The sequence below is a fragment of the Chelon labrosus genome (genome assembly GCF_963514085.1).
Source record: "Chelon labrosus genome assembly, chromosome: 21".
Lineage (NCBI taxonomy): Eukaryota > Metazoa > Chordata > Actinopteri > Mugiliformes > Mugilidae > Chelon > Chelon labrosus.
In genome coordinates, this window is record NC_140354.1 from 6,818,559 (window position 1) to 6,832,667 (window position 14,109).

General features: G+C 41.9%; 2 protein-coding genes across 3 annotated transcripts; one reads left to right on the top strand and one right to left on the bottom strand.

Annotated features, from left to right (window-relative positions):
- Positions 1-901: 901 nt before the first annotated feature.
- On the bottom strand, positions 902-5,625 carry cdip1 (cell death-inducing p53 target 1). The gene is made up of 6 exons (XM_084571051.1): positions 5,517-5,625; positions 4,606-4,665; positions 3,791-3,942; positions 3,089-3,247; positions 2,571-2,847; positions 902-1,042 (listed from the first exon to the last, which is right to left on the bottom strand). The coding sequence occupies exons 3-6, from the start codon at positions 3,864-3,866 to the stop codon at positions 931-933; spliced, it is 624 nt and encodes a 207-aa protein (XP_084427177.1). The 5' UTR covers positions 3,867-3,942; positions 4,606-4,665; positions 5,517-5,625; the 3' UTR covers positions 902-930.
- Positions 5,626-6,859: 1,234 nt separating this feature from the next.
- mgrn1b (mahogunin, ring finger 1b) lies at positions 6,860-13,877 on the top strand. 2 transcript variants are annotated; one of them, XM_084571050.1, is made up of 17 exons: positions 6,860-7,200; positions 7,993-8,111; positions 8,210-8,298; positions 8,373-8,519; positions 9,036-9,153; positions 9,285-9,351; positions 9,489-9,532; positions 9,632-9,679; positions 9,915-9,983; positions 10,081-10,240; positions 10,369-10,478; positions 10,587-10,798; positions 11,008-11,119; positions 11,200-11,245; positions 11,334-11,438; positions 11,774-11,819; positions 12,074-13,877. In XM_084571050.1, exons 1-16 carry the CDS (start codon positions 7,113-7,115, stop codon positions 11,812-11,814), a joined length of 1,575 nt encoding a protein of 524 aa, XP_084427176.1. In that variant the 5' UTR covers positions 6,860-7,112; the 3' UTR covers positions 11,815-11,819; positions 12,074-13,877. The 2 variants fall into 2 exon arrangements, with proteins under 2 accessions (XP_084427176.1, XP_084427175.1); XM_084571049.1 differs by lacking the exon at positions 11,774-11,819.
- The last annotated feature ends 232 nt before the right edge of the window (positions 13,878-14,109 follow it).

A 14,109-nucleotide genomic window follows, 5' to 3' on the forward strand; every position in this document is an offset into this window, starting at 1 on the left:
GTCTACTCTGAATAAGTGCAAATATGGTAAGTAAACCTAAGTAACCTAACGCCTAAATATGCTTTGCTTTTACTGCCAAGTTATTTTTTTTCCCTCAGACAAATGTTTAATCAAAGTCTTCATGAAAGCATCAGCAACTTAAAGTGCAAATGTTGACTTTATTATCAAAGACGATCGTGGACAGATTGCGCTGATGTGCAACAGTTCAACAGTAAGTCACCAAACATTCTGTGACTGCTGACCTGAACATTAAATATAGCAAGTAACATCCACCTTGGGAATACCCACAAAAGGTTATATTCGTTTACTGGGATGAAAATTGTCGATTCTAAAAAGTGGTGGTGATAAAAGGGAAAGGGGAGGGGGGGCATTAGAAGATAAGTAGCAGACACGGACAAAAATGTTCACAGTTCTCAATATTGTTAAAATCGTGGATCAGATATATGAAATAAATTTTAAAAACAAGAACCAGCATGTTTGAATACACTTGCTTCAGGGCAAAATTCACAGATGAAATTAAGTAAAGTGACCATTTTCACAGCTTTCTGACAGTTTTCGGGTTTTTTTTTTTTCTTCCTTCATTCATATGCATTACACCACAAGCCTTTTTTTTCTCCAGCGTTCTCACAGGTTTAGATGCACTTCTGTGCCTGCTGCCTATCCATCTATGTGGACAGTAACCTACATCATCTGCAGTTAAGTCAGATTTGTACATTTGAAATGCATGTTTGTACATGAAAGAAGTATGCTGAAAGATATATACAGTAAATATTTTGTGCACTAATGAAAAAAAAAAAAAAAACGCACAATTTAAGAGGGCTACACAACACTTTGCAAAAAGGGAGGGAAAAGCCTGTCACTACCAGCAGGAGGAGCTGTGAGTTTATGTGTGTGCATGTACATGTCTCTTTAGCACGTGGCTGTCGGTGGTTAGCATATACGCTTGTATGTGTAGATGTAGCCCTTACAGTAGGGGCAGGTGTGTGTCACATCCTTGAGGTCGTCAATCAGACAGGGAATCAAGCAGCAGCCCAGATCACACCTGCGAATCAGAAACACAATAAGTAGAAAATTCAATCACATCACACATCTGTGAGGTTGGTGTGACCTCCTTGTGCAGAGATAACCGCAATTACATGTTTCCTGTAACTGCTGATCAGTCGCCTACAGTGGCTGAGAGAGATTTTAGCCCATTCCTCAGTCCAGAACCGCTTCAGTTCTGAGGGGTGGATGGGTTTCTGTTGGATTAAGGTCAGGACTTTGACTTGGCCATTCCAAAACGTTCGCTCTTCTTTAATCATTCTTCTGTAGAACACCTTGTGTGCTTGGAGTCGTCGTCTTGCTGCATGACCCAGTTTCTCTTAAGATTTAGTTCACTGAAGGATCCTGTCAGAATTCACTGGTGTATCAATGACGGCCGTCCTGGCCCAGATGAATCAAAACAGACACTAACAAGGACGCTGCCGCCCCCATGTTGAGCACCTCATGTACACAAACATATTGTGAAGGTCAGCAACAACAACACTTCTGAACAGATGGACTTTAATTTGGCCCTGAAACTAACTTGTAATCTTAGAAGTGTACTTAATTTTGCAACTCACAGATATGTTTTATCGGCTCGTTTTCCTGAATACTCTTAGTTTACTTTCAGGACTGATGTTTTGAGTCATTCTTATGCAGAAATGTAGAAAGTTCTGAGGGGGCGCAAAAACGTTTCACCGGCACTGCACATTTAGTATTCCCAAAAGAAAGAAAGTGAAGAAAAGATGTAGCATGTGTTCCAGAGAGAGACAGAAAATAAATCTGAACATGTGGGATCAAGGGAATGACATATTTCTTCTTTCTTTCTTTCTTTCTTTCTTTGTGTTCTTTGGAGGGTAGGAGAAGTTGAATCAATCAGACTGTGGTCAGATTCCCTTGTGTTAAATGATTCCCTTTAACAATGTCATCATATACACATTTGCCAGTTCATTAGGTACACTTCTGAATGCAATCTAACACAACAGTCCTGCATTTAATCTTTGCGTCATGAGGGTTATATGGTCAGTTTATGTTGAAACATTTTGTAGGAGTTCCTAGAATGAGTTATTTTCGAGTTTGTCATTTACTGCAGACAGGATGCTAATTCTGCATCCAATAAAACGCTTTCTTCTCATGTGCATCTCCTTCATGAGAAGTGCTTCTGGCTCAAACAATCAGCTTGAGCATGTAATGTGTGGTGAGTTCTCAGTCAAATGCTTATGTTATGTGGAAACAAATAGCACTCTGCAAGTCTGTTTCATGATGGCTTTAACTGAACAGCTAATAGACTGCTGCAGAACTACAACCATAATGCATACATGCGGTGCAGCCATTTATCCTGTACCAACGAAGAGGTCATTACTATGCACCACTGGAGCATGAATCACAAAACGATCTCTATATTTGTAAAAGATTAATTTTACAGATTGATAGATTAATTTTATAGAAAGCGTCATTTTTAGGTATCATCTCCTTTAGTCTAGTTTAGGCACGCACTAGAAACAGGTGCTCAGTGACCACAGACACAATAATAATCTTGGCCTACTTACCCTACAAAGAAGCAGAAGAGGCAGAAGAGTGTGTTCATGAGGCCGACATCGTGGGAGATGCGGGTGACGATTGCCTGCTGACAGTGTGGACACACAGTCTGCACCGGCGAGGTCTGGAACATTTCCCCCTGCAGTACGGTCACAGTCGTGGCTGCTCCTGGAGGAGCGAGGACGGTCGCCGTGTGACCTCCCATGTGGACAAACTGACTGGGCCCAGGCCCCATGTGTCCCGGCATAGGGTGATGAAAGTGACCCGGCGGTGGTGGGTAGGCGCCACCTGCACAGAATGAATATGAATCTTAGCATAGGCTAAACTGTAGAGTGAACTAATCTGGCCTCAGTGTGTTGCACAACCTTAAAGCTCCAAAACATTATAACAACAGCAAAGCCGTTAACTGATGTGAAAGTGTTCTTTGTACTGCCAGACCCACTGAGAACTTTACATTTCTGGCTTCTACCAACCAAAACCATGATGATACTTTTTGTGTTGATTTATGTTTGCAGAGAGTCTGCAGCACCTTGTGGCGGTGGAGGCATCGGCATAGGCATAGGCATGGGCATGGGGCCTTCTCCGGGGACATGTGGGGGCAGGAAGCCTGGGTGTGGGCCCTCATAGGGTGGCGGACCGTAGTCTGGAGGCAAGGGCTGTCCTTGTGGAGGACCAGTTCTTACTGCTCCTGAAAGATAGCACACATACAAACATGGCACTGAGGACGACAGCTCTGCGCTGCAATGAGTCAACGAACTGACATATTTCTTATCAAATAAATGATTAAAATGCACCACTGAATCACTAAAGCATGCATTCTGAGTCAATGCACTGGAACGTCTTCTTCTGGTGACTTTAAAACTGATAATGATATTTGTTTCTGTGGTTTATAATCAAGATACTTTATGGTAGCAGTAAGTGTTTCAATAAAGTCTTCACAGCTGATGCAAGCGGGTGACATCTTGTCAGACAGCTAGTGGCCCAGTAGGGCATCCACTAATCACTCTCTTTTTTTAACCCTAGCTTGGTCTATCATAGTCTATGAGGAGCTAACTTCAACCAGTCATATCAATATCACCATCATCACAAACTGTCATAACACGAGTAGTTTTTTATAGGACATGACTTCATGTTGACTAGATCTCACTCTGAATGCAGATCTTAAATCAGCATCAGCACTGTGGCTGCTCACGAACATTAACCACCATCCTGCTTGTTAAAGCTTTATTACCAGGCTGTCCGTTCTTCTCCTCGATGAGAGGAGCACTGGGGCCTCCAGGGTATGGAGGGGGAGGATCACTGGACATAATGGCCGGATGTCTGAACAAGCAGATGGGTCCACACGTGAGGTCCACTCACAGCTCCAATAGGTCGAGTTTCGCTCTGCAAGAAGTAAAAAAACAAGCACAGTTTGAGTCCCTTCGCTCATTACTCTCTGACACAGACTTCAAATGTTCCAACGACAGCCAGAGAGGTTAATGAAGAACTTGATGCAGTGAAATGAAGAGGAAGTTTAAGGCTGCTTAGAGACGGAGAACACTGTCTGACAACGTTTAACATATTCTGATGCTATGAGTTATAGGATTGCCTGAACCGCAAAATCAGTTGTAGGAAATGTGTCAATTCAGAAGATTAAAACAGTACACTTCAGGAATCGGTTTACGTTTCACAATTTTCTTTAAGTAAAACCCGACTTTGCATAACACATTTCATAACACCGGTGCTGCAAGAGAACTTGGGCAAATGAGAGCTCCTCTGTCCAGTCCCACTGCTAAAATGTCATTCTCTCCCTGGCTAAATAATGCAGTGTTCACCAAACATCTCAGGGGCATGTGCAAGTTTATTTTTTCACTCTGATGACACGACTGTAAATAGCTACAAGGAGGTTTGGACATGAAGTACTATGTCACTGCATGACCCATGGACCAAGAATTTGTTTGTGAATCAAATATCCTGAGGTGCTTTCTTTCAGGGAGATCAGATAGGCGAAAGCATAACACACACCGGATTACAGTGAACGTGTGCTAATCTATTCAGGGTGTTTACCTGGAGCAGCCGGGAAAAAAGGAAGAGTCCACTAGAGGCAGCTGGCAGATGTGCCACAACCTGGAGGAAAGGATCAACAGAAATGGGCAGGCTCAGTGTAAATAAAATGCTGTGGGATGAAGTAAGAACACACATTTAAGGTTACAAGTGTAACCAGAAATGTTGATACTACTGGTGGCAATAAGGTAACACGTGTGGCAGTTTAAAGCTGGAAAAACACATATGAAACACCATGGCAGTAATGAATAATAATGTTAGTTTAATGAGAAACAATGTCTAAGTTTGCTGTTGAGTTGCTGCTAATTTCTCAGCTAACCTACGAGCTACATAAACTAGCTGATGTTTTTTTTTTTTTTTTTTTTAAATCCCATCGCCGTTAATCCTGCTGAAAGCCACTTGCACAACTAACCATGAATAACTTAGTTACGTAATGGGGGGGCAGCGTAAGCAAGCTCTGATATTAACGTAACCTGTTGGTGATTGTATATGACAGAATGACTCCCTCACTCCCACAATTAACGGACACGGTAGCTAACGAGAGCGGTAACGGACAGATGTTATTAGCTAACTGTCATGTCGCACACGTTCCGGTTTCCTATCTTTTTTAATCTTCCGAGGGACGATGGAAAGATGGTGTTTGTGTGTCCTCGGGTCGAGGGTTGCATTTAAGACAGCAATGTGTTTGTTCAGCAACAGAAAACACCACACACACCGCGCTAACGATGATAGCTAGCTAACGGCAGCCAGCCAGTTAGCTAGCCAGCTAGCTAGCGTCGCCATTCTTGACACAGAAACAACAGATTGAACGTGCAGCCAGTTAAAGGAGTAAACATGTCAGCAGGTGAGGGGAAAGCTTTCCCTGTTTGCGAATGTAATGAAGCAGCTGTCAACGTGGGGAGAAGACAAATTACCTGGTTGTGGGAGAAACGGCGGCAGCTCGCGGTGTGTCTGAAGTTGTTTGACGTTAGCAGCCCCCGACTCTCCTGAGGAGAGTCAACATCCGCTGAGACGGATTTACGCCTGACGTCATTAATCATGATGTATTCATGCATAAATGGACAGGAGACAAATGAGTGATTTCATCAGTCTCGTGAAACACTAAAACTCACCAGAAACAACTTCAATTTCATTGTCAAGGCAGTAAAACGGGTTATATACATACATTATAGTTTTTTAAAATTATTATTATTATTAAGTTGCGTTTAAAATAATGTAACGAAAACAAGTTTAAAATAACCATATATATATATATATGTGTGTGTGTGTGTGTGTGTGTGTGTGTGACGTGTGTGTGTGTGTTATTAGCTAACTGACATGTATATGATATATATATATATATATATATAAACAGAAATACGAATATTTATTTTGAAAGTATTTACCGGAAGTGTTATGCCAGGTAGAATGATGTTCAAACGTTATTAAAACGGCTCTGTTAAAACAATGGTTGCTGATGCTGTTAAAGCTACTTCTGTGGCTTTTATTAACTTTAATTTATTGTGTACATTAATTGTTTTGTCATTAATTAGAGTTATGTGTAATAATCGTCATTGTGAATTTATTTTTTAATTAATGCTGTATGTAGCATATTGCATTTCTTCACTGTATGAGACGTTAACCTTATAACGTTTAACTGTGCATGTTAGTACTGAACAGTGACAGAGCAGTTCGGTTTGATCTAGTCACCACCAGAAGATTCGAGGAGCACGGAGAATCCGAATCACCAGTGTGTTTCCGCCCTCTAGTGGCCACGACGAGAAACTGCACATTGAAATTGGTAAAATTAGCAACAATGCAGATATGAAACATTGATGACAAATACTTCCGGTAAATACTTTAAAAATAAAATCATTTAACCGAAACGATATACATTTTTAAATTTAATTTAGTTGTTATTATTCACAGATGAGCATAGAAAAAAAAATAATCTTCCAATTCAGTATATGTAATTACATTTATTTTATTTTGATGTGCCACTCATGAAAAAGAGCACTAGCTAGCTTGGACATTAAATTACTTTCCACATTGTTACTTTGTAATGCAATGTCATCAGACCTTAATCTACTATTCATGCGTTAGCATTTTTATTTTACTTTACAGTTATTTTTAATTGTTGCCACGTTAACCGTCCGCTGACCTCTTCCCCCTGCTGACCTGACTTAATTAGCTCCGTGCTTCTCTCCGGGCGGTCCCTTCACACAAAGCGAACGCCCTGCATTTCTGGAGAAGCCTGGAGACAGCCAATCAGGTTGACTCCCTGCTACGTTAGCACGTCTCTGGCAAAACAACAGCTCCCTTCGTTCTGCTTCCTGCTTCTTCGCAGCAAAGCTGACGATAAACACAGCGTTTAAAATGTTAAACTAGCCGAAGTTTTATTTTTTTATTTTTGGTAGCTTCTGTATTTATTTGGGCGTCGGCGTAGGCCCAGGTTAGTGTTAATAGGAGCTGCTGACGCGTCGTTAGCTTTTAGCTAACTGCAGCTAACATCGCCGATCCAGCGGAGAAAGATGGGGTCCATCCTGAGTCGCAGAATCGCTGGTGTTGAGGACATCGATATCCAGGCCAACTCGGCCTATCGATTCCCACCCAAATCTGGTAAGCGATCGACAGTGCAATTAGAGTCCTCATAAAGTCCGGCTTATCTAAAGCAAACAACAACAATAACACAGAGCACTAGTGAGCTAGCTGCGGTCTTTATGTATTTTTCCGTGTACGATCGTCAGTAATTGAGATCGGTACAGATTGTAAACATCCTTGATCCCATGTAAATTTGACAGTGTTCTGGCCAGAGGTCACATTTACCACAGCTTTGTTATGTATCGGACGCATATAGAGGACTGTCAAATTAAATCAAGGCGTCACATTGTGAAGTAGTTTTAGCATCGTGATCATGGTCTCTTGTGTATTTTATTCACATTAAAGCGATGCTACACGAAGTGGGGATACTAAAGATCTTTCAGCTTTCAATTTAAAAACAAACAAAGCGCACTTATCTGGGCTGTTTACTATTTTAATGGCGTTCAAGATAATGTTTGACACCTTTAAGATGTCTTCAGTAAGTAACAGTGCAGAGCGAAGATATGAACTTGTCAATAAATGATTTGGAAAGTTTGGAAAACCCATTCAAAAATAATTGCCATCTTTATTTAACATCATTTTTTCATTGGCTGAAATCTAGACCTACATCCCATTTTAAAAACGACAGAGCAGAGACTTTGAAAGCATAATATTATCTCTACCAGTTCAACGTTGTTCTAGGAGTTGGCGTTTCATTGATGCTGCAGTACTCCCGTCCCTGAAATGACTGAATTATTCAACATAACCTACCTTTGCTGCTAAAAATAACCTCAGTTATTAATTAGCTTATTTGTCTCCCCTCATTTACAGGGAATTACTTTGCCAGCCACTTCTTCATGGGAGGAGAGAAATTCGACACGCCACATCCAGAAGGATACCTTTTTGGCGAAAACATGGACCTGAATTTTCTTGGAAATAGGCCAGTGCAGGTTAGAAACTTCAGCACAGCTACTGTGATGCAGTTCTACATGCCCTCTGACTGATCTGTGTCAAATGTCGTCGCTCATTTGGCTTCGTCTTCCTCCAGTTTCCGTATGTGACACCTGCGCCCCACGAGCCTGTGAAAACCCTGAGGAGCCTGGTCAACATCAGAAAGGACTCTCTGCGTTTGGTCAGGTAAAGAAAGTGACACAAGAGTACGATAGCAACTCGCACTCAAGCTAAGCGCTTGTCAAACCTCTTGATTCTAGGTATAAAGATGACTCTGACACACCTGTGGAGGACGGTGGCAAACCAAAAGTCCAGTATGGTGTGGAGTTCACCTTTGATGCTGATGCTCGGGTGGCCATCACCCTCTACTGCCAGGCCTTTGAGGAGTTCTCCAACGGGATGGCTGTGTATGATATCTTAACCTTTTCTCATTTTACAGAATGATGATGAAGGTTGACATGTTTGTAACCCAATCAGAAAATGGGCTGGCCCTTTGTTGTTTATCTTATTCTGTCTGACACATCTTAGTGCTGCATCTCGCTGCCAGAGACGTGTAAACCACATTTTTATGAGGGGTGAGCCTCGAGCCTTGGAGCGCAAAGTCTAGAATAGATACGATGGGTCCTTAGCAACCATCAGTCACCATGGATACTGTAGATAAGACAGAGAGAGATGAAAGTAATAGCCACCTTATGATGAGACTAAGAAGATGAAATGTTTTACCAGAATCAGAGAGGTCGTTTTTGTGACACTAGTGAACGTATTGATTAGTTAAAGATTTGTCTAAATGTCAAAACAAGCTGGAATGATGGCTCCCCTCTTCATGTCTTTGATAAACACATTGTTTTTTACTTCGGTGCCAGAATCTTTCATCTTCCCGTACGCTGAGAGCTCTTCTCTTCTCTTCTCTTCGTCATTTCCAGGTACAGTCCAAAGGATCCATCAATGGCCTCTGAAACCGTGCATTACAAGCGGGGGGTGAGCCAACAGTTCTCCATGCCGTCTTTTAAAATTGACTTCAGCGAGTGGAAAGAGGAAGATGTGAGTATATAAGATAAGATAAGATAAGATAGGACTTTATTCATCCCCGTGGGGAAATTAGGGATGTTCGCAACTCGTTTATTCATTCATGGCTGCACGTAATTAAATATATCTGTATTTTCTCTTTGTAGCTGAACTTTGACCTCGACCGAGGAGTGTTTCCTATGGTGATCCAAGCCATGGTTGATGAAGGGGACGGTAGGTCACCTCGAGCTGCACCGCAATCATGACACGTCTTTTCTGTTGAGACTACCTTTAACAGGTCAAATGAATTGCACTAATACTAACGACTAGAACCTAATACTAAGATTCTTGTACCTTTTTTTTTTTTCAAGATTGCCTTGGACATGCCCATGTACTATTGGCAGCCTTTGAAAGAGTACGTATGCGTCCCAGTGAATGAATGAATGAGTGAGTGTAGTCTGTAAAAACGAAACAGTTTTGATGTGAGCTGAAACATGTCTCTTTTTATCTCCAGCACGTTGATGGCAGTTTCTCCGTCAAGCCCCTGAAGCAGAAGCAAATTGTAGGTTCATGAATGTTTTATTTCAGTACTGACCTTTGCTATTTACCCGGTTATTGATGTGAATAATGGAGTGTACTTTATAACATGTTGGGGTTGGACATCTTGTTCATCTTGATACAATGATTATGTGCATGTGAAGGAAAATTTTGTGGGACTATGATTCTTTTCTAAGTGCATTAAAAAAAAAAAAAATATTAATGTGGACGTTAAATGTCTGCTCCTTTAACTTTTGTAGGTGGACCGTGTGAGCTACCTCTTACAGGAGATCTATGGGATTGAGAACAAAAACAACCAAGAAACCAAGGTTCTAGTGAAAATATTCCCATCCATTATTGTGCTGTAGCCGTGTGTTTGTTTGTGTGGCTTATGTTCATTCATTTTTTATTTTTTTTTCCCCGTAGCCATCCGATGACGAGAACAGTGACAACAGCAACGAGTGTGTCGTCTGTTTGTCTGACCTGCGAGACACACTCATCCTGCCCTGCAGACATTTGTGTCTCTGCAACTCCTGTGCAGACACTCTGCGCTACCAGGCCAACAACTGTCCCATCTGCAGGCTGCGTAAGAAGCACTACTTTATATTAATTACGTAGCGTTCTTTGGGGAATTTAATGATGATGTTTAAGAGCAGTTACAGCCATAAGGGTGTTATTGTTGCGTTTAATGTAACCTTCGTTTCCCCTAACCAGCCTTCAGAGCCTTGCTGCAGATCAGAGCTGTGAGGAAAAAGCCTGGCGCTCTTTCTCCTGTGTCCTTCAGTCCCGTTCTGGCTCAGACTATGGACCATGACGAGCACTCGGTATGTTTCATGTGCATCTTTTGAATAATCCGTTCAAATTCATTCCACACAGCTGGAACTTAATAGAGATGGGGCTGCATGACATCTTTTTTATTGCTCTATTTGCAGAGCTCTGACTCGGTTCCTCCGGGCTTTGAACCTATCTCGCTGTTGGAGGCTCTGAATGGCCTGCGTGTGTCTCCTGCCATCCCATCTGCTCCCCTCTATGATGAAATCAACTTCTCGGGTGGCCTGGGAGGGGACAACAGACAGCTGAGCTCTCCAGAACATTTAAGTGATGGAAGTCTGCAGAAAGGCAAAGTCAGCAAGTCTCCTGACAGGTAACCTGACAGTGAAAATGTTTGCATATACATGCGCATAAAACCATTACTTCATGTCATCTGGTTAGGATAGAATATTGGATTAAATGTTAAGCTTCATATTCCATCGGGATTTGTCAGTAATCGGCCTTAACACTTTTCTGACAATGCTGTGGGGTTCAATTGTTTTTTTCCCAGTTGTTAATCTATCTACCTTGCCTCTCCTCCAGCACCCTCAGATCTCCATCGTCTCCCATCCAGGAGGAGGATGAGGAGAAGCTGTCAGAGATGTCAGATGCTCAGCCACACACGATGCTGTCCAGCAGCCCTGCCCCCACAGACGTAAGCTGCCACTCCTCTATCTGACATTTAAACTTCCTCTCCGGTGCAGGCAAAAAAACGTTTTCTCCTTTTTCTCCCAGGCCACAGCGACCGAGGACGTGGCAGAATCCCTTTCTCCAGATGATGGTGAGTTTCATGTTCATGCAGTCAGTGAACACGCAGCCCATATTATGTGTGGAGGTTTGATGTCGTTTTTGTCTTCTGGATTGGACAGAGGACAGGATGCACTCTGGAGGAGACATCCTGCAGGACTGCAGCAGTGAACACAGCAGCTTGACCAAAACAGAGAGCGACCCTCCGGGTGACCTGTCTCTGCCAGGTGAGAATGCTGCGCTCCGGAACGATGAACAGATATCATCATCATCATCTCTGAGCTTCTCTAACCAGGAAAGGAATGAAAGAAATGGGATATGTATTAGCGCACTGCAGGTGCACTGCAGCACCTAAAACAGACATTATTGTCTGCCTCTTGTTTACTTTGTGCTCTTTACTACATGGTAAATCTCCATTCTGATGTGTCTGTCTTCTGTGATCCGAGACTTTCAGGCTGTCATTTCCTGTGCTTTGCCTCTAACCCGTGCTTCTGTGTGTTTCCTAACACTCTTCTTGTATTCCCTGTCATCATGTCTCTCTGTACCTCCTCACTTTGGGCAGCTCTAGGTCCCGATTCCTGCTCTATTGGTTTGGAGGAATAACTGTGGTATGTAGGCTTTCCTGTCTGCTCTGCTTCTCTGTGTATGAGCGCTACTGCTCTCTCTGAATCTGGTTCTCCTTATTCACTGATATCTATTGCAGCTAGGAAAAAAAAAAAGATCAAGCAGAGAATGTGATGTGTTAAAAGCAAGTTTTAAATGCCAGACTAGTCGAGAGTAGACGGTTTCTTCTTTGACTGAACGTCTGACAGGAGGCTTCCCTTTGAGCCATGCGTCTTATGGGTTGATTGTTTCTCTCCAGGTTCTTCAGAGTCAACAGAAAGCCTGAAAAGTCAGAGCACAAACTGCTCCAGCCAGCCTCTCCTGTCTCCCACGAGCAGCCTTCATATGGAAGATGAACACCTCAACCCCTGACTCTGATCCAGCTTTTCTTCACAAAGATCATTCACTCCATTCCTTCCTTCTACCCCCACCTCCCCCTCCAGCCAGCCAGCCCAGTCTTCTGCTTGTGTGATTACAGCCGACAACGGCCAAGTAAGGAAGGACGAGGGCGGACTCTGTTAATTCCATCAGTGTCTCTCGACATTACAAATGAAATTTGACTGCGGCAAGGATGTTTTTGTTACCTTACTCTTATGACTGATGTTTAAGAAATATATTGTTTCCCCAGCTTTGAAAACATTTCATTAGCTCTCACGTCATGCGTGTCTCTCGACCAGAGTTAAAGTCTTAATAACGTCAGTTCCAGAGATTTTTCGCTGCCTTTCATGGCGGTGCCTTTAAGCACACTTACTTTGAATTAACTCTCTATCAATTTCTTGACACTAAATTGAGAAGAATTTATAAAACATGGTTTGTTCTCAGATATCAGATACCACATTAGGCATAATAACTTGAGGATTGTTTCCCTGTCAGTTTGATTTGCTTTATATACGGTGTGTCTTTGTGTAGAAAGTGAAGTGATTTTGCACTGACAAAATCCATTCCTTATAACAAAAGTATATAATGAGGTTAGTTTAAGCTGTCTGCTGTTTTAAACAATGATACGTCTGTTTTATTACTTCAAATGACGTGATATCTATGTATAATAACTACTAGAATTCTATGTAGTTCCTCCTAAAATTGTACACTTGCGTATTATATAGAAAACAAATCCTGAAACTTAAGCTACGTAACTAGATTCAGTTAACATGCACATTATTTAAGATAATCAATAAGAGCTACAGACTCACACTCTTAACAGCTGAACTCAAAGATGGCTAAAGCCTGCAACAAGCATAGATTCTCCATCTACATGTATGCTGACGTAGTGTGGCACAGTAAGCGTGCTTGTCGTAGATGTGGCAGATCTCTGTACAGTCTTTTTCGTGGCGACGCCGGTGTCCGCTTATGTGATGTGGCTGCAAAAAAAGAAAAAAGAAAAAAGAAAGGAGTCACGTGTTTGTGTGGCTGCTGCGCCTTTACTTACCTTGGTCCTGTATGAGTAGCACCATGCATATAGATCTATATGTGCCTTGAAGTAATATGGCTGCCTGCTTGTTGCAATGGACGTTAGTGTTCTTAAAATTACTACAACATACAACAGTTACAGCCCATAGACAGGATTTTTTGATGCCGATGTACAGAGCCTTTTTTCTATCGCAAACTTCACGCTACTGGAAAAATATATCTCGTTATTGTTATTGAGCAATATTCAACTGAACTGTTCATTCACTATGTTACGGCCATGTGTCAGTTATGCATTAAATATTAGTACTTAGGTTTAAGTGGATTCTTGTACGTGTTATTGGAAGGAACACATCCGATGCAATAGGTGCAGACGTTGCATTTCAATAACTGGGCTCGCATTTGCATGTGAATTTGTGGAGGTTCAAGCCTCTCACTGCTTTTAAGTAATGTGCTTATTTTGTCGTTAACCCCCCCTTCTGTGCCATTTCAACTTGACACTGTGCCTTCCTGTTCTGACCACTATTGACCTGGTATCCAGGATAACTCCACAGTAGGTGGTTTGTGGCTCTCTGTAGAATCAATACCTGTCTCTCCTCGTGTGTACAGCAGCATGTGTATAACAATAAAGAACAAAGATCCAGTACTACAACTACTAACTGTTTTCTGATCCATCACAGTATTTATATAAATATTTCTGGTATGAAAGTTAGATTCTGTCTCAATGACACATCAGGTGGAAGTACTACATTGGACCTAAACTTGGAGTGTGAAGACCGCTCAAAGGGAAATGTTCTCTTTCTTTTGAAAAAAGACATTATATTTTTATTATTATCTACTGTATGAACAGTCATCATAATACTTAGTAGTGACCGGTTGGTGGAATGTGCC

Coding starts and splice junctions, on each gene's coding strand:
- cdip1 (XM_084571051.1), bottom strand. CDS start 3,866: ATGTCCAGTGATCCTCCCCCTCCATACCCTGGAGGCCCCAGTGCTCCT. Junction 2,848..3,088: donor GATGCCTCCACCGCCACAAG/GTGCTGCAGACT, acceptor CATTCTGTGCAG/GTGGCGCCTACCCACCACCG. Junction 1,043..2,570: donor CTCTTCTGCTTCTTTGTAGG/GTAAGTAGGCCA, acceptor TCTGATTCGCAG/GTGTGATCTGGGCTGCTGCT.
- mgrn1b (XM_084571049.1), top strand. CDS start 7,113: ATGGGGTCCATCCTGAGTCGCAGAATCGCTGGTGTTGAGGACATCGAT. Junction 8,520..9,035: donor TTCTCCAACGGGATGGCTGT/GTATGATATCTT, acceptor CGTCATTTCCAG/GTACAGTCCAAAGGATCCAT. Junction 9,533..9,631: donor TATTGGCAGCCTTTGAAAGA/GTACGTATGCGT, acceptor TTTTATCTCCAG/CACGTTGATGGCAGTTTCTC.